The 19,379-nt window shown below is 42.9% G+C and overlaps 1 protein-coding gene across 4 annotated transcripts in view; it reads left to right on the forward strand.

Annotated features, from left to right (window-relative positions):
• adgrd1 (adhesion G protein-coupled receptor D1) overlaps nt 1–19,379 on the forward strand; it is a 249,766-nt gene that overhangs the window by 144,121 nt on the left and 86,266 nt on the right. For all 4 annotated transcript variants that reach the window (XM_068054587.1, XM_068054590.1, XM_068054586.1 and 1 more), the window contains 3 exons: nt 6,063–6,216; nt 7,399–7,465; nt 16,890–16,956. In XM_068054587.1, coding sequence (XP_067910688.1) covers nt 6,063–6,216; nt 7,399–7,465; nt 16,890–16,956 — 288 coding nt within the window. The remainder of the gene's footprint in view (nt 1–6,062; nt 6,217–7,398; nt 7,466–16,889; nt 16,957–19,379) is intronic.

A 19,379-nucleotide genomic window follows, 5' to 3' on the forward strand; every position in this document is an offset into this window, starting at 1 on the left:
GAGTGTATGCTGTACGGAACGCATGAAATTCGAGAGCAATTGAAATGCTTTTACCAGAATTTGTGTATTTCTGGCAATGAAACACACATTTCTCATTTACTGGATCATTTTCTTGGGACCATCAGTTTAAAGAACATCGGTGAAATAAACAATTTCATTGAACACGATGAAACAAGGAGCCATCCTAATGGTCTTGCCTCGGGGAAGAGCCTTGTGATGGATGATTGACTTTCAGCAATTGTTTCATTGCCTTAATTATTACCTGTGTTGTGACAACTGTTGAATGGGTCATCATGAGCATGCCACTTTCCCCCATCTAAAGGGAAAGCTGTCATTAACTAGCTGGCTGGGATCACAGGAACAGGAGGAGGCCATTCAGCCCCTTCAAGCCTTTTCTGTTATTTAATTAGATCATTTCAACTCCATTTACCCACCTTGGTTACGTAACTTTTAATACCCTCTCTAACGAAAATCTATCAATTTCAGTTTTGAAATTTTCAGTTGACCCCCCCCCCCTGGCATCTACAGCTTTCTGAGGGAGAGAATTCCAGATTTTCACTCCCCTTTGTGTGAAGAAGCACTTCCTAACATCACCCTGAATGGCCTGGCCCGAATTTTAAGGTTATGCCCCATGTTCTGGGCTCCCCCCACTAGAGGAAATAGTTTCTCTCTATCATCCCTATTAATTCCTTTAATCATCTTGAACGCCTCAATTAGATCACTTCTATACTCCAGGGAATACAAGCCTAGTTTGTACAACTTGTCCTCATAATTTAAACTAGTTAGTCCTGGAATCATTCTGGTGAATTTGTGCTGCACGCTCTCCAAGGCCATTATATTGTACAGAGAGTAGTTGTTGAAAGCTCTTCCACCAATGGGGAACTGGGAAGAGGGCAAGAGTTGCATAGACTGGACAGGACATTGATCCATATTTCTTAGTGAAGATGATAAAATCTAAAATCTTACCTTTAAGAATGGAAACATTTAGTCCAAGCTAATAATTCAATATGTAAATGTTATTACCAAGAATATATATCCAAGATTCCCTGGATTCAGTGAAGGTTCTGCAGTGAAGATTGGAAAATAGCCAATGTAACTCCTTAATACAAAAAGGGAGGGAGACAGAATGCAGGAAACTACAAGCCAGTTAGCTTAACATCTGTCTTAGGGAAAATGTTAGACGCTATTATTAAGGATGTTATAGCAGGGCACTTAGAAAAATTCAAGGTAATCAAGGCAGAGTCAACATGGTTTTGCGAAAGAGACATCATTTATTGGAGTTCTTTGAGGGAGTTACATGTGCTGTGGATAAAGGGGAACTGGTGGATGTACTGTACTTAGATTTCCAGAAGGCATTCGATAAGGTGCCAAATCAAAGGTTATTGTGGGAAATAAAAGCTCATGGTGTAGGGGGTAACATATTGGCATGGATAGAAGATTGGTTAGTTAACAGGAAACAGAGAGTAGGCATAAATGGGTCATTTTCTGGTTGGCGAGATGTAACGAGTGGTGTGCCACAGGGATCTGTGCTGGGGCCTCAACTTTTTACAATTTATATAAATGACTTAGATGAAGGGACCGAAGATATGGTTGCTACATTTGCTGATGGCACAAGACAGTAAGTTGTGAACATGAATTAGGGAGGCAAAAGAGATATAGATAGGTTAAGTGAGTGGGCAAAGGCCTGGCAAATGGAGTATAATGTGGGAAAATGTGAAATTGTCCACTTAGGCAGGAAGAATTAAAAAAAAGCATATTATCTAAATGGTGAGAGATTGCAGATCTCTGATATGCAGAGGAATCTGGGTGTCCTAGTGCATGAATCACAAAAGGTTAGTATGCAGGTACAGCACATAATTAGGAAAGCTAATAGAATGTTATCATTTATTGTGAGGAGAATTGAATACACAAATAGGGAGGTTATGCTTCAGCTATACAGGGTATTAGTGTGGAGTATTGTGTACAGTATTGGTCTCCTTATTTAAGGAAGGATGTAAATGTGTTGGAAGCAGTACAGAGAAGGTTTACTAGATGAATACCTGGAATGGGCGGGTTGTCTTACGAGGAAAAGTTGGACAGGCTCGGCTTGTATCCGCTGGAGTTTAGAAGAGTAAGAGGTGACATGATTGAAACATATAAGATCCAGAGGGGTGTTGACAGGGTGGATGTGGAAAGGATGTTTCCCCTTGTGGGAGAATCTAGAACTAGAGGTTACTGTTTAAAAATAAGGGGTTGCCCATTTAAGACAGAGATGAAATATTTCTCTCAGGGTCGTGAGTCTTTGGAACTCTCTCAAAAGGCAGTGGAAGCAGAGTCTTTGAATATTTTTAAGGCAGAGATAGATAGATTCTTGATAAGCAAGGGGGTGGAAGGTTATTGGGGGTAGGTGGGAATGTAGAGTTGAGGTTACAATCAGATCAGCCATGATCTTGTTGAATGGCGGAGCAGGCTCGAAGGGCCGAGTGGCCTACTCCTGCTGCTAATTCATGTGTTCGTATGTTAGATAGATGAGTTTAGATTGAATCTTGCCTGTCACCGTATTATCATTGGATGAAGGAAATCTATTGAATGGGTTTGAATGGTAGTTTTGAATTAATACAACACATGAATAAAGTTTGATTGAACTCTCCCTCAGAACTGCAGTCAGGCTGGAATATGGGCTGAAGTTTCAGGAGTGGAACCTGAGCTTACAACCTTCGTACTTAGAGGTGAGAGTGCTATCTGCTGAGCCACTGCTGACACATAGGAGTAGAGAATTAAATTAGAGAAAGTATGTGATCAACTTAGTGGCTGACAAGTTAGCAGAATATTTAAAGAGGTTGTGGAAATGGATCTGTGTGTGGCAGATGTTGTTTAATGTAAACCATTGTAGTGTCAATCGTTGGGAAGCTCCAGGCAGGTTTATCCCATGCAAAGAGTGCTTGTTAAAGTTAATGGATGAAGAAAGAGTCCTGAAAGTAATAATGATCACTCAGTCAAATTACACAAGCAGTTCGAGGTGGAAAGTAAACAGTGTTTTAGCCTGCGTAGCCAGTAGCATAGAGCAAAGAGCACTATCCTCCCACAATGTAAAGCTTTGCTCTATTCTCACCTTGAATACTGCATTCAGTTTTGGTCTCGATATGCAGTGAAGGAAATGAAGGTTTTGGAGAAGGGTGGAGAGGATGGTAGAATGATATGTATCCCAAGGAATAGGAAGATAGATTTAGGGCTTTTATATCTTAGCTTATAACACAGAAATGGACAGTAGCATAATGCTAATGTTACTGGGCGATCACTCTTAGAGGTCGGGGCTAAAGGTCTGGCGTCATGAGTTCAAATCTTACCACAGCAGCTGGAGGAATTTAAATTCAATTAATAAATCTGGAATAACATGCTGTCTCATTAATAATGATTATGACGTTAGCAGATTGTTCTTTAAAACCCATCTGGTTGACTGATGTCCTTTAGAGAAGGAAATCTGATGTCCTTACCTGCTCTGGCCTACATGTGACTCCAGGTCCACAGCAATGTAGTTGACTCTAAACTGTCCTAACAAGCCACTCCGGTGCTGGTGACTCACTATCACCTGCTCCAGGACTATAAATGGTGGTCTTGCCGGCAATGTTCATATCCTAAGAATGAATTTAAAAAACAACAAAATTTAGCCCATTGTGTCTATTCCACCTGTCTCAGAAATGTATCCCTTTCCATCTATTCTCCCCATAGCCTGGTCTCCTCCTCTGCTTCAGATGTTTATCCAGTTTTTTTGTTAAAGAATGCAATGGCCTCTACCTCAACCATTCCCAATAGCAAAGTATTACAATTTCCAACAACCCTCTGTGTGGAAATGTTTTTCCCAACCCTTCTCCATGGCTATTTTAAATTGATGACCCTTTATTGCCAACTCCCCAGCAGAGGAAATGGCATTTTGCCATTCACCCCATCAAAGCCCTTACTAATTTCAAAAACCTCTATTAAATTTGTTCTTTGCCTTTTCTGGTCCAGTGGAAATAGTTCCAGTATCCGCAGTCTCTCCTCATCACTATAGTTATCATCCCTAGTATCATCCTGGTGAATCTCCACTTTAATGTCCTTTCTATAATAGAGCTTCCAAACTTGTACCTTGTCCTCTAACTGTGGTCTAAACAATGTCTTGGACAAACTTATAAATACTCTGTTTGTAAAATTCAAAATGATTATGGCCTCATTATGGTTTTCTCTACCTACACTTACACTCTTTAGGATTTCCGTATTGGAACCTCCATGTCTCTCTGTTCTACACTCTCTTCAGTGACTTCTGACAGACTGTACATTCCCACACAAAATCAAAACACTGTGGATGTTGGAAATCTGAAATAAATAGTGAAAATGCTGGAAATACTCAACAGGTCTGGCAGCATTTGTGGAGAGAGAAGCAGAGTTAATGTTTCAGGTCTGTGACCTTTCATCAGAACTAGCTCTGAAAGTCACTAATAACTCCAATCGGGAATTCAGGAGAAACTTCTTTACCCAGAGAGTGGTGAGAATGTGGAACTTGCTACCACAGGGAGTGGTTGAGGTGAATAGTATCGATACATTTAAGGGGAAGCTGGGTAAACACATGAGGGAGAAAGAAATAGAAGGATAATAAAAGCAAAATACTGCAGATGCTGGAAATCTGAAATAAAAACAAGAAATGCTGGAAATACTCAGCAGGTCTGGCAGCATCTGTGGAGAGAGAAGCAGAGTTAACATTTCAGGTCAGTGACCCTTCTTCAGAAATAGAAGGATATGGTGATAGAGTGAGATGGAGAGGAGGGGTGGGAGGAGGTTCATGTGGAGTGTAAACACCAGGATGGAACAGTTGGGCTGAATGGCCTGTTTCTGTACTGTACATTTTATGTAATTCTATGCAATTTGAGAATTACCTGCACATATAGAAATTCCTAAACCAACATGTGGCCATCCTTTGAAGGTTAGATATCAAGCTACAATATGTGATCCATTGTCTCATAATTTATCTGTTCTGATCCAGACCAGACACTGCTGAAGATTAGAGATATTACAGGTTCATTTCTGGCAATAAATGGCTTATTATATTTTTCCAGATATTCAATTAACTTTTGTGTACGGGTCTCTCATTGTGCATACGTAGGGAGAGAGGCTAATTGTAGGGCAAGACAAGTGGAGCTGAACGAGGACCTACTTTCACTCTGAGTCAGATTGAAAATGTGCAACAGTCTCATTACCTTGAAAGGGGACAGTTTAAGGAAGAGTAAGAGTAATTAGTGAAGCACAGTTCTATAATTGGACATGTCTAATTAGCAACAAATCTAGAAAGAAGCTTATTGCAAAGATTTGTGTGAAACAAACACATTTTAAACTCTTCATACAATCCCCTGGAATTCAGTCAGAATAATTAGAGCTGGGGTTTGTGTAACGGATGAGCTGAGCCTGAGGAATACAATAAAGTGAACTAATGATGTGGGAATATTGGGAAATGATGCCTCAACAATCAAATTAGTTGTGGAATATCTGCTATCTGTATCTGTGGGAAATTTAATCATGCTTGGTTATTAGAAACTATTGTTTGAAGGTCTTCTTAATTTCAACCAAATGATTGACTGTCCTCAAGATTGTTTTAAATATGCAACTCAGATTGTGTCTTATGAGTGCACGACATTTACAATCTGGTGAGGTTAGGGAATCTGATCAATTCAGCCTTTTTAATATCTGTGTTAAGATGTATTCCCTGACCTTCTAATATGTTCACTGAAACTGATTTTCTACTTTTTTGGTAAATTGATTAAAAGAAAATTCCTTGCATTTATATAGCACCTTTCATGGCCTGAGGGTGTCCCAAAGCTCTTTAATTTTTGAAGTGCAGTCACTGTTGCAATACAGAAAATGCAGCGACCAATTTGCACACAGCAAGCTCCCACAAACAGCAATGAGATCATGAGCAGATCATCTGTTTTGTAGTGATATGGGTTAGCACTGAACTATACTATCTAACCAATCTTTTGCAATATTTGAAAGGCAAGTATATTTAATATATAATATATATATAATAATGACTAAATCGATCTTCTTCCCTCCAGCTCCCATGCAAAGCCCTGGCAATCCTGCTCCATTTCTTCTTCCTCAGTGCCTTCTCCTGGATGTTAGTTGAAGGCCTCCACCTTTACAGTATGGTTATCAAAGTATTCGGCTCGGAGGAGAGCAAACACTTCTATTATTATGGGATAGGCTGGGGTGAGTATAATTGGGTCAGACATTTATTCTGGACGGCTAGGTTGATGGCTCGAGCAACAGCACAAATAGATAAGTGGGATCATTGGTCCCTGTTAGTTGCTAAGTAATATACATTCAGATTGATTTTTGAATAGTTCAATGAGGTCATATTCTAAGCTGCAGTGTTAAGAAAGCCTGCTGAGTATTGTGATCAAATCTTGCAGTGATGAAGATGTTTGTGGTGACTGGGGACTAACAAGGATTGGTAATGCACAGGACAGCAATTTTCAGTAAGCTTTTTTTTATTTGTTTGTGGGATGTGGGCATCACTGGCTAGGCCAGCATTTGTTGCCCATCCCTAACTGCCCTTGAACTGAGTGGCTTGCTGGGCCATTTCAGAGGGCATTTAAGAGTCAACCACATTGCTGCGGATCTGGAGTCACATGTTGGCCAGACCAGGTAAGGACAGCAGATTTCCTTCCCTGTAGGGTATTAATGAACCAGATGGGTTTTTACAACAATGGTTTCATGGTCACCATTAAACTAGGTTTTAATTCTAGTTTATTAATTGAATTCAAATTCCACCAGCTGCCATGGTGGGATTTGAACCCATGACCCCAGAGCAATAGCCTGGGCATTGGATTACTAGTCCAGTGACAATACCACTACACCGCCATCTCCCCAATGCTTATAGAAACCAGTACAGTGATAATAACCAGATGATTTTTTTTTGAAGTGATGTTGGTTGAGGGATAAATATTGGCCCAGAACAACAGGGAGAACTCCTCTGCTCTTTACCAAACTAATGCTAGTGGGGTATTTTACATCCACCTGAGAGGACAAACAGGGTCTCAGTTTAACATCTCACCTGAAAGACAGCTCCTCTGACAGTGCAGCATTCCCTCAGTACTCTACTGGAGGGTCAGCCTTGATTTTGTTGCTCAAATTTCTGGAGTGGGACTTGAACCCATGGTCTTCTAACTCAGCGACAAAAGCATTCCCAACTGAGCCATGGCCAACAGCTTACATGTGTGCGGATGGTATCGTCAAGGGGTGGCTAGATTCTTCATTAGTTAGGGGATGGAAGTGCTGCTGAAGTAACTTTGGTTTTAAATGAACCTGTGCTGTAGACAAATAAAGCAGTCAGACTGTCAGTATTATTGCTTTGATATGCTAATATTGACACATTTTCCCTATTTTTAGGTTTGCCTTTGGTGATTTGCATCGTGTCTGTTACCTCAGCTTTTGATAGCTACGGCACAGTAGACAAGTGAGTATTACTGGAGTCGGTCCATTAGCTCTGTCATCATTTCACTGGACTCAGACTGTACAAAAACCTGCTTCACCATTCCATCCCCAAACCGCTGTACATTAGGACCCATTTCTTATATAAGAACATGAACATAGGAACAAGAGGAGGCCATTCAGCCCCTCGAGCCTGTTCTGGCATTTGATTAGATCACGTCCAATCTGTATCTTAACTCCTATTACCCGCCTTGGTTCTGTAGCCCTTCGTACCCTTACCTAACAAAAACCTATCAATTTTCATTTTGAATTTTGGAGTTGACACCCAGTCTCAACAGCTTTTGTGGGAGAGAGTTCCAGATTTCCACTACCCTCTGTGTGAAGAAGTGTTTCCTGACATCACTCCTGAATGGCCTGGCTCTAACTTTAAGGTTCTGCTACCTTGTTCTGGACACTCCCACCAGAGGAAATAGTTTCTCTCCTCTGATCATGTTAAACACCTCAATTAATCTCGATCTTCTACACTCACACTCATTACAGTTATGATGTTGAGTTGTGAAAACATCACTTCAGTTGCAGTTCTCCAAATTAAAGGAGGTGAAAGCATGTCAGTTTCCGTGCTTCCTGTTTTATGTCTCCTTGATGTCAGTATTAAATCCATTTACCTTGCGGTTTGATGCTTTAGTGTATTTTTGGAAAGTTGACCCCTATCTTTTCTGATGCCGAAGATTAATGGACAATCCCACGGATTTTAGTTCCGATTTATTTTGTGAACAGGATTTCCAAGTGATCGCGTTAGACTCTGTCCTGCTGATGTGTTATATATCACACCATTTATCTGCTCCAATTAATTCATTGCAACTTAAACCAGGCAGAACTAATCACTTCCTCCTTAACTAATTATTGCATTTGCCTGCGTTTGGGTTTTGCTATTTAAGGTTATCTCTAGGGTAAGATATGATATTCTTATGATGATGGAAGTCTCTGTCATGGAAGGGAAATTACTTCACATTCTCTCAAACAGGATGAATAATTCAACAAAAATTCTTGCATTTTGGGACAGAATGGAAGAGATAAAGAAGAGCATCCCATTATAGCAGCTAATGTGTCAATTATTATTCCCTTTAAAAGCGAGCACCATCATTATCTGGTTATAAAAGGCTGCAGAATAACTGTAGGTAAAATTATTAAAATTCTGTAGAGTATAACTCTAGTGCGTTAAGAATGGAATCCAACAGATTAGGTTAAGGAATGGGAGAGTCATGCCCACTGGATTAGCTTGTCTTCCATGGATATTTTATATCTGTTTTTTCTCTCTCTGAGGATTGCACAAACTGAAGTCCCAGTTTGATCTCTGGCCCAGGTTGAGTGATGTGAAGTTTAGTTTAGTTTAGTTTAGAGATACAGCACTGAAACAGGCCCTTCGGCCCACCGAGTCTGTGCCGACCAACAACCACCCATTTTTCTAATCCTACACTAATCCCATATTCCTACCACATCCCCAACTGTCCCTATATTTCCCTACCACCTACCTATACTAGGGGCAATTTATAATGGCCAATTTACCTATCAACCTGCAAGTCTTTGGCATGTGGGAGGAAACCGGAGCACCCGGAGGAAACCCACACAAACACAGGGAGAACTTGCAAACTCCACACAGGGAGTACCCAGAATTGAACCCGGGTCGCTGGAGCTGTGAGGCTGCGGTGCTAACCACTGCGCCACTGTGCCGCCCAAACTGCAGATATCATGGAGGATCTACACATGGAGCTTCATCTCTTGTGTAAAGAGAGGGGCAAAATATCAGGTTGGATTTCCTGCCCCCAGTTCCTAACCAGTGACCCCTTCTGAATGTACAGGTTGGGTTCGGCTGTGATGTTTCCCAGTGTTCCAGTCTCTCGCATAATGAATAGATACATGGATAAAGAAAGGAGAGAGGGGCTGGGTGTTGGGGTGGTGAGAGCTAACTTATAAATCTCTCAACTTCGATTTACATAGATCTGATAGCACAGAAACAGGCCATTCAGCCCAGCTGCTTCATCCTAGTGTTGATGCTCCACACGAGCCTCCTCCCAACCAATTTCATTTGACCCCTATCAGCATATCCTTCTATTCCTCTCTCCCTCATGTGTTTATCCAGCTTCCCCTTAAATGTATCTACGCTATATTCCTCAAACACTCCCTGTGGTAGCACCTTCCACATTCTCACCACTCTCTGGGTAAAGACGTTTCTCCTGAATTCCCTATTGGATTTATTAGTGACTGTCTTATGTTTATGGCCCCTAGTTCTGGTCTCCCCCACAAGTGAAAACGTCTTCTCTACATCTACCCTATTAAACCCCTTCGTAACATTAAAGGCTTTTATCTTAAGAGCCCAGCTTGTTCTTACTAGCTAATTAGCAGATGAGAGACACCAGCACAAAATGTTTGAGTCATTGTGGATCTACTTTGCAGCCTATCTTGTTAAGGTCCAGCTGTGAGTTAAGTCTCCTGGCATAAGATTTGGTTGGGGTGAGATTAAATATATCGATCAGCAGTGAACCATCTCTGTGCTTACAGCCTGGGTTTTCTAGTCATGCTGCTCAAGTTAACAACTTTGCATAAACACTAATTACCCTTCGGCAGAGCTATTTCAAATTCTAACATAAAATGGATGGAGAATGGCCTGAAGGTTTGTAATCCTGGATAATATAAGTGGTGCAGTGCAAGTTGTGCGTCAGATATGCAAACAGCTTCGAAACTTAGATGGTTTTGCTAGATTTGATTTGACTTTATCAAGTGCCATCAAAGTGCCTTCTTGTGAATAAAACCTTATGAACGTTAATGAAATCTGGAAATGACTGGAGTGAGACAGCACAGTGATTCACTGGCATCTATTAACCATTTTTACATTTGATCATCACATTCCATGCATATAACCAAGAAATTGTCGTGAAGCAAAGATACATACAAGTGACAGAAGAATACAAACAGGGACCCAGCAAAATGCCCTTAACCCTTTCAATCTCTTCTAATCATCTTGTTACCATGATTATGCTGCCCTCTTGAATTCAGTTCCATTCGACATAAACAGAAGTGACTAGGCTGGCATATTCCAGACGACCACAGATATTGCTGAGTGACTTTCACACATTCCATCATCCTCTGTATTTGTAGAGATACCCCTCCCTTAAAGCCACGTACACAATACAGAGCTTACAATCCCACACCAAGCCGAAAACTGTTTTAACTCATTGTGTGCTGGTCCTGCAGGGTTCCCAGAACATTAACGTACTCAGACAATGTGGACTCTCATTCCCATAGGGAACACTGTAAGGCTGATCTGTACATTTTCTCAACTTGGGTGTAGCCTTTAAAACAAGATTCTCAATTTGTGTTTTGGTGTCAGCTGTGGCTCAGTGGGGTAGCACTGTTGAAGGTTATGGGTTCAAACTGTGCTCCAGAGGTTTGAGTACATGATCCATGCTGACACTTCAGTGCAATACTGAGGGAGTGCTGCACTGATGGCAGTGCTGTCTTTTGGATGCGATGTTAAACTGAGGCCCTGTCTTCCCTCTCAGGTAAATGTAAAAGATCCCATGACATTATTTCAAAGAAGAGCAGGGGAGCTCTCCCTGGTGTCCTCAATATTGATCCCTCAATCAACATCACAAAAACAGATTATCTGCTCATTATCCCATTGCTATTTGTGGGATCTTGCTGTGCACACATTGGCTGCTGTGTTTCAACATTACAGCAGTGACTGCACTGCAAAAAGTACTTCATTGGCTGTAAAACACTTTGGGATGTCTGGAGCGGCACGAGAGAAATGCAAGTTCTTTCTTTCTTCAATGGTCAAAATGGGATGTTGGTTTTCAACAATGAACAATTCCCCAGACCCAGCAGCAGCTGTACCTTGGGCTATTTATCCATGTGGTCGGCACAGAGTAGTTTCAACTCCATACCTAGTCGTGAGAGAGTTTGATTAAGAAGGTTTTACTGCTGTCTTTGTTTCTCTGTCTCTGTCTAAAACTGAGATTCATGATAGCTGAGGTAAATTTCTGACATTTGTTCAGCTGGTTTATGAGTGAAAAGTGTGTGATGAATTGTAGCCTATTCTAGCTCCTTTTATTAATCTTAATTGTCCCTATTCAAAGCTCCAGGGTGGCGAAGTGTTCATTTAAAATTAAGGTGCTGATTGATAGCTGTTGTTTCTAAGTAATATAATGAGCCAGAGAGGGTGAGTCATTGCATTATGTTGAAAATACAAAGACCGTAAACTGGGAATTCCTCGCACCAACAACAACTTGAATTTATATAGTGACTTTCATGTAGTAAAACATCCTAAGTTGCTTCACAGGAGCGTTATCAGACAGAATTTGATACTGAGCCACAGAACGCGACATTCGGACAAGCTTGGTCAACGAGCTAGGTTTAAGGACAGTCTTTAAGGAGAGAGGGGTTGGGAGGTGGAGAGGTTTAGGGAGGAAATTCCTGAGCTTAGGGCCCAGGCAGCTGAAAGCACGGCTGCCAAAGGTGGAGCGATGGAAAGCAAAGATGCTCAAGTGGCCAGAATTGGAGATGACTAGAGATCGCGGAGGGTTGTAGTACTGGAAGAGGTTGCAGGATGATCATTTAAAAGTTAAGGTGTGTCAGATCGGGAGCCAGTGTCGCTCTGCGAACACAGAAAGTGATGGGTAAACATGTTCGGACATGGGCAGCCGAGTTTAGGATGAGCTGAAGTGTACACAGGGTGGAGGATGGGAGGCTGGTTAGGAGAGTGTTGGAATAGTTGATTCTGGAGGTAACAAAGGCATGGATGAGGGTTTCAGCGGCAGATGGGCTGAGGCAGGGGTTGAGTTGGGTCATGTTATCGAGGTGGAAGTAGGCAACAATCTTCCAGGATCTCTGTAACTTTGGTGGAATGGGTGCTCTGCACCTACCCTTAATATATAGAAAAAAACATTTGCTATTAGCTTTGGCAACCCTTACAAATACTTCGTTCTTATTCCCTTTTTACACCTCATTTCCTTCCTTCTATCCCTTTTTTGGTTTCCATAGCTCTCTCAGTCTGTGGGATTTCCACTTTTCCTTGGGTTTATGTAAGGATTTTTTTTTAAAAAGCAGCTGCCTGGGCCCTAAGCTCTGGAATTCCCTCCCTAAACCTCTGCGCCTCCCCACCTTTTAGATGCTCCTTAAAACCTACCTCTTACTGAGCTTCTGTCGCTTTTCCGAATATCTCCTTATGTGGCCCGGTGTCAAATGCCTGATTACGTTCCTGTGAAGTGCATTGGGGCTTTTTTTTACGACATTAAAGGCGCTATATAAATGAAAGTTGTTGATTCTGCCTCCTACATAATATATCGACCATGGTTGCTGAGCTACACAACTGAATGGAGCCTTTCCCTTTTCAGGTTATGTACTAGTTTTGCATCATATCAGATACTTCTTTGAAAAGTTCCCACTATTTCTCTGAAAGCTTCTCACTCTTCACAAGGCCACAGGATTCAGATTCCAGCCCCTCCAATCCTCACACGTCAGCTTGGAGCGGTCAGTTCCTGGAGTGAGGGACAGCACTTTATTTTAGTTGTAAAACAGATAGGATAAAGTTTCATTACTAAACACAGTTGATGTAACTACCTTCTTGCCCTATGCTGCTGTTGTATTGAAATCTATTGAATTGTTTTTACTGTGTGATAGGTGAATAACAAGAGCCTATGGAATCCTGAATTATATATTAAACTTCAGCCAGAGTTCCATAGGGCATTCCAGACATGGAGATCTGCAGGACATGTGTGTACGATGCCAATCATTAAATATGATCAATTATTAATGTATCTTTCCCATTATTATCAAGTCAAGTTGAGGTGCCTGGGCACGTCTCTTTCTCTGTCTTTGCAGCTTTGTTTGATTTGTTGAGTTTTGCAGGGAGCAGTAGACACATTGAGAATTCGAGATTTGACTTTGTGTCAGAATAAAATATTCCAGAGGGCCTAATAGGTTAGGCTGTAAGGAATTCATTGCTAATTAAATCTAAGGTTTTACTTAAACTCCAATTGGTTATAATTAACACTTCAAAAACACATTTCCTTGTTATACACCTTGATTAATATGAATGAAACACATTAAAGAGTGGGAGTTCATTCACAATGCCTGCGTTAGGCTTGATATTGGCAACACAATGGAAGACAAACATACACTTCACGAACAGGAGGAGGCCATTCAGCCCATTGGGCCTGTACTGCCCTTCAATCAGATCATGGCTGATTGTAACTTCATTGCATTTACCTGCCTTTGCTTCAGATTCATTGATACCCTTACCCGACAAAAATCTTATCAATCTCCATCTTGAAAACTCCAATTGAGCCCCAGGGGTGAACTTTAGGCCCCGATTGGGGGCAGGGAGGGAGGAATGTTGTGCTGCCGTTTCCCCGGCCCATCCCACTCCCAGGAAATTTTGCCAGAGGCGGGACGAGGAGGGCAGTGGGCAGCAGGGCTACATGCCCACAAGCGACGGGTAGCACATTGACCTTGTTTAGGGCCTAATAAAGCCTATTGTTAGAGGTTGACTACAATTTTCCATTCAGCCTCCAGGTCCCTGGAGGCATCAGGGAAGAGTGTAGCTACCTGGAGGCAGCCTCCCAGCGGCAGACCGGGGGCGAGGTCTACTGCTCCTGGCAGGATTAGAGGCTCTCCCTGCCTGCCAGGCATCAGCTGCAGCAGCAGGCCGCCTCACAGAGGGACTAACCGCCACCACAACCCCACCCCACTCTCCGCAATGGAGGCCCAGCTGTTCAGTCAATTTTTTATTTTACATTTTAAAAAGTTGGAGGGAGGGCACCTCCATCTTGGTAATTACTGTCAGCTTCTCGCTGGGCCAGAGTAAAGGAATTACCAGTAATTCAACTATTCGATACTGGGGATTGTCTTGTCATATTTATCCTACCGAAGGGTGCAAATATGTGCAATTTTTTTTCATGGGATGTGGGCATCACTGGCCAGGCCATCATTTATTGCCCATCCCTAATTGCCCTTGAGAAGGTGGTGGTGAGCTGCCTTCTTGAACTGCTGCAGTCCATGTGGGGTAGGTACACCCACAGTGCTGTTAGGAAGGGAGTTCCAGGATTTTGACGGAGCAGAAACTGGGCAAAGCTCGTCTCTTGATCTCTGCCGTCTCTAATTTATCAGTAAACTAGTCGCAGGATGACAGTGCTGACTCCTTCATGTGCATCCATGCATACGAGATAAACAATATATGGGAATTCAGGAACAGGAGGAGGCCATTCAGCCCCTCGAGCCTGTTCTGCCATTCAATGAGATCATGGCTGATCTGAATCCCAATTCCATTTACCCACCTTGGTTCCATAACCGTAAAAAATCGTTGTAAGTCATTGAGGGGCTGTCACTGCAACAGTTATTGGTGTTTAAGAAACCATCGATTGCTCAGTTCAAATTATTATCATCCAAATAGTTCAGGAGTCAGAATCCCTGCTTCATTTACATAATTGATTCTTTTTCACGTGACAGGAAAAGAAGGAAAGACTTGTATTTATATAGCGCCCTTCACGACATCAGGATGTCCCAAAGCACTTTATACCAAATGAAGTACTTTGGTAGTTACTGTTATCAAAATTGTGGCAGCAAATTGGCACACAGCAAGCTCCCACAATCAGCTGGTTGAGGGACAAATATCGGCCAGGACACTGGGGAGAACTCCCCTGCTCTCCTTCATAATATTACTCAAGTCCACCTGAGATGCCAGGCAAGGCCTCAGTTTAATGTTTTATTTGAAAGATGACACCTCCGACACTGCAGCACTCCCTCAGTACTGACCCTCCGACACTGCAGCACTCCCTCAGTACTGAACCTCTGACAGTGCAGCACTCCCCCAGTACTGAACCTCTGACAGTGCAGCACTCCCTCAGTACTGACCCTCTGACAGTACAGCAGTCCCTCAGTACTGACCCTCTGACAGTGCAGCACTCCCTCAGTACTGACCCTCCGACAATGCAGCACTCCCTCAGTACTGAACCTCTGACAGTGCAGCACTCCCCCAGTACTGAACCTCTGACAGTGCAGCACTCCCCCAAGACTGAACCTCTGACAGTGCAGCACTCCCCGAGTACTGACCCTCCGACAGTGCAGCATTCCCTCAGTACTGACCCTCTGACAGTACAGCAGTCCCTCAGTACTGACCTTCTGACAGTGCAGCACTCCCTCAGTACTGACCCTCCGACAATGCAGCACTCCCTCAGTACTGACCATCTGACAATGCAGCACTCCCTCAGTACTGACCCTCCGACAATGCAGCACTCCCTCAGTACTGACCCTCTGATAATGCAGCACTCCCTCAGTACTGACCCTCCGACAATGCAGCACTCCCTCAGTACTGACCCTCTGATAATGCGGCACTCCCTCAGTACTGAACCTCCGACAATGCAGCACTCCCTCAGTACTGACCCTCTGATAATGCAGCACTCCCTCAGTACTGACCCTCCGACAGTGCAGCACTCCCTCAGTACTGACCCTCTGACAGTACAGCACTCCCCCAGTACTGACCCTCTGACAGTGCAGCACTCCCTCAGTACTGACCCTCTGACAGTAAAGCAGTCCCTCAGTACTGACCCTCTGACAGTGCAGCACTCCCTCAGTACTGACCCTCCGACAATGCAGCACTCCCTTAGTACTGACCCTCCGACAGTGCAGCACTCCCTCACTACAGACCCTCCGACAGTGCAGCTGTCACTCAGCACTGATCCTCTGACAGTGCAGCGTTCCCTCAGGAGTGACCCTCCGACTGTGCAGCCCTCCCTCAGTACTGACCCTCTGATGGTGCAGCTCTCACTCAGCATTGATCCTCTGACAGTGCAGCGTTCCCTCAATAGTGACCCTCCGACTGTACAACCCTCCCTCAAGTACTGACCCTCCAACAGTACAGCACTCCCTCAGTACTGACCCTCCGACAGTGCAGCTCTCACTCAGCACTGACCCTCTGACAGTGCAGCACTCCCTCAGTACTGACCCTCCGACAGTGCAGCTCTCACTCAGTACTGACCCTCCGACAGTGCAGCATTCCCTCAGTACTGACCCTCCGACAGTGCAGCTCTCACTCAGCACTGACCCTCTGACAGTGCAGCACTCCCTCAGTATTAAAGTATCAGCCTAGAGTTTGACGCAGATCTCTGGAGTGAGGTGAGAATCTTCTGAATCAGAGGCGAGCATTGTTTCCCACTGTTACTGGAAGTGAAATAAAAACCGGGAGAGGTGTATAACAGGAATGCTGAATCAATATCTCCTCTTCTACAATTGCATCTAAAGTGAACATTGCCTACAGAGAGTACAAACTCTGCCAATGAACTGATTGGAACCAGTTCTTTGGGACTTGCACGGATGCTGATTGCTGGTGTAATTTTTATTCTTCTGTAAACACAATTTGATCCTGTTGTTCATTTTCTCTGTTTCTCCTGCAGTTGTTGGTTGTCTATCGAAAGAGGAGCCATCTGGGCATTTGTGGCCCCTGCGCTGTTTGTAGTTCTGGTAAGTGAGTCTTCTGAATCGCACTGATCCAGTGGCAGATTACACATGCCTGAATGTACATATAGAATATAGATGTTGCAGCATTCTGATAGAAATTGCATTTACCGAGAATCCGGGGGAAAGAATAAACTTTAATAGGATCTCACTGAAGCTTTCTTAGCATGCTTTGCTTGGCCAAGAATGTACAATAGCCACTGATGATTGGAATATGGCTTTGAACATTTTCCAGCTCCAAAAATAATTTTATTGCTATTAATTAGCTCCTGATTTCTTTTTGGAAACACACTGATCTCAAATAATCCAACAATTAAGATAATTGGCAAAAGAACCAGAGGGGACATGTGGAGAATTTTTTTTACACAGTTGAATTGTCTGGAATGCGCTCCCTGAAAGGGCGGTGGAAGCAGATTCATTAGTAACTTTCAAAAAAGAATTGGATAAATATTCGAAAATTGGAAATTTTCAAGGCTATGGGAAAAAAGCAGGGGGTGGGACTAATTGGATAGCTCTTTCCAAGAGCTGGCACAGGCACAATGGGCGGAATGGCCTCCTTCTGTGCTGTAAGATTCCCTGATTACTGAAGCTTTCATTACTGTGCTTTGCTGGCCTGAGAGTTTAGCATGTCTATTGAAGTTTGGAATAAAGCTTTGAACTCTTTCCAGCTCCATAAACAATCTCCTTTTTTGCGATTAATTAGCTCCGGATGACTTTCTGCAAACGCAGCAGTCTACAATCTTTAGCTCAAGAGGTAGCCAGTTGGCCATTTTTACCCCTGCTGAATTCTGATCCCTCTCAGGAACTGAGTTGACATAAATCCATTCCTTTTCCCCAAATCTTTTGATAGTCTTTCAGTAATTATCCAGTACCTTTCTTCAATACTGTAATTCATTCTGCATCAACCAAAACTTGTGGCAAAACAATTCAGATTCCAGTAACTCTTTGCCTCCTAGGTTCTTTCAGGGTCCTTGGTGATGTCACTTCATTCTGACGGGATCTCATGACTCTGCCCAAGAACTCATGGGTAAATGTGTCATGTGACCTGGTGCTGGGTCATACGGCTTCCTTTTCTACGTTGTGTTATCCATTCTCAGTGTGGATGGTAGTGGGGACGCAACTGGCTTCAGAATTCCAGGGGAAAACCAACTGAACATAAAACCAATGAACTGACTGTGCCCCTGTGCTCTATCCAGCCTGTCCCGCACAATTGTGACTCCTCGTGTATCACAATATAGACACTGCCCACCCCACCCTCTACAGGGAGAGGTGCAAAAGCAGATTGAATACCCCCAGGCCAATTTTGCGGGTGTATAAATTCCGGGAAATTCCTCTTTGATCCCCTTAAGTGATCAAAACTAATCAAGAAGATCGCTCAAGCCCTGATAATTCCTGGTAGTACCGACCCTTTTTTAACGAGTAATCTCCACACTCGCCAGAAACAGGTCCTGCTCTTGCTTGGAGAAATTCAGCGAATCAGCGTCCACCACATGAGCCGACAGCCTGGTCCTGAGGACCACGATTCTGTGGGAAAAGTACCAATCCTGATATCTAATCTTGATGTGGCCGTCTGCAACTTAAAATATGTGACTTCCCCTATTTAATTGAAACACACTGTCCATCAGAACACAATCTTTTCACTTCAGAATCTTCTAAACCTCAATTAGATCATCTATAAATCTACAGTTCATCAAAGTAAAAAGTCTAAACTTTCTTAGACGATCTTAATAATTAAAATGCTTCAAACTGGGAATTAGTCTAGGTTCTCCTCTGCAGCCTTTCTAAGGCCTCAGTATCACCCACCTTCATCACTAGCTATTTATTACAATAAAGGACAAACTGTCTTAATCAAGATAGATATGTGACCCAGTAAAACCTTCATCATCCCTGGAGATCCCTGAGCAGCTGCCAGCAAGATACTGATGCCTCTCACGTGCTCAGTTTTCACAAGTACTTACAGAAAACTTTGGGGGTTTTCATATGTATAATGTGTAGCTCATTGCAGTAACTTTGAGTTAGAGTTTCTCTTGCAACACATTTTGACATCTTTGACAGTATTCAATCAGCAGAAGAGATTCCCCATTCTGATTATAGATTCCATTCCTCTTCATTCAAAGTTGTTTCATTCACATGCTAATTTTTAGCACTCGATTCCCACTTTGCTATTGTTTCATTCACATCTTTTTTGGTGAATCCAATTTTTGATGGACAGAACATGACTGAATTATCAGGAACAGGTACTTGTTTACCAAAAAGTGAGAAAATCCCTAAATTAATGATTCATTTCTGCTTTGGCAGTGTGGTGGAGGCTGGGATGGGGTGTGTGAGGGGGGAGGGAGATTGGAGAGTGGAAGGATCCTTAACAGCAACAACAACTTGCATTTATATAGCAACCTGACACAGTAAAACCTTCCAAGGTGCTTCACAGA

The sequence above is a fragment of the Heterodontus francisci genome, chromosome 23, assembly GCF_036365525.1.
Source record: "Heterodontus francisci isolate sHetFra1 chromosome 23, sHetFra1.hap1, whole genome shotgun sequence".
NCBI lineage: Eukaryota > Metazoa > Chordata > Chondrichthyes > Heterodontiformes > Heterodontidae > Heterodontus > Heterodontus francisci.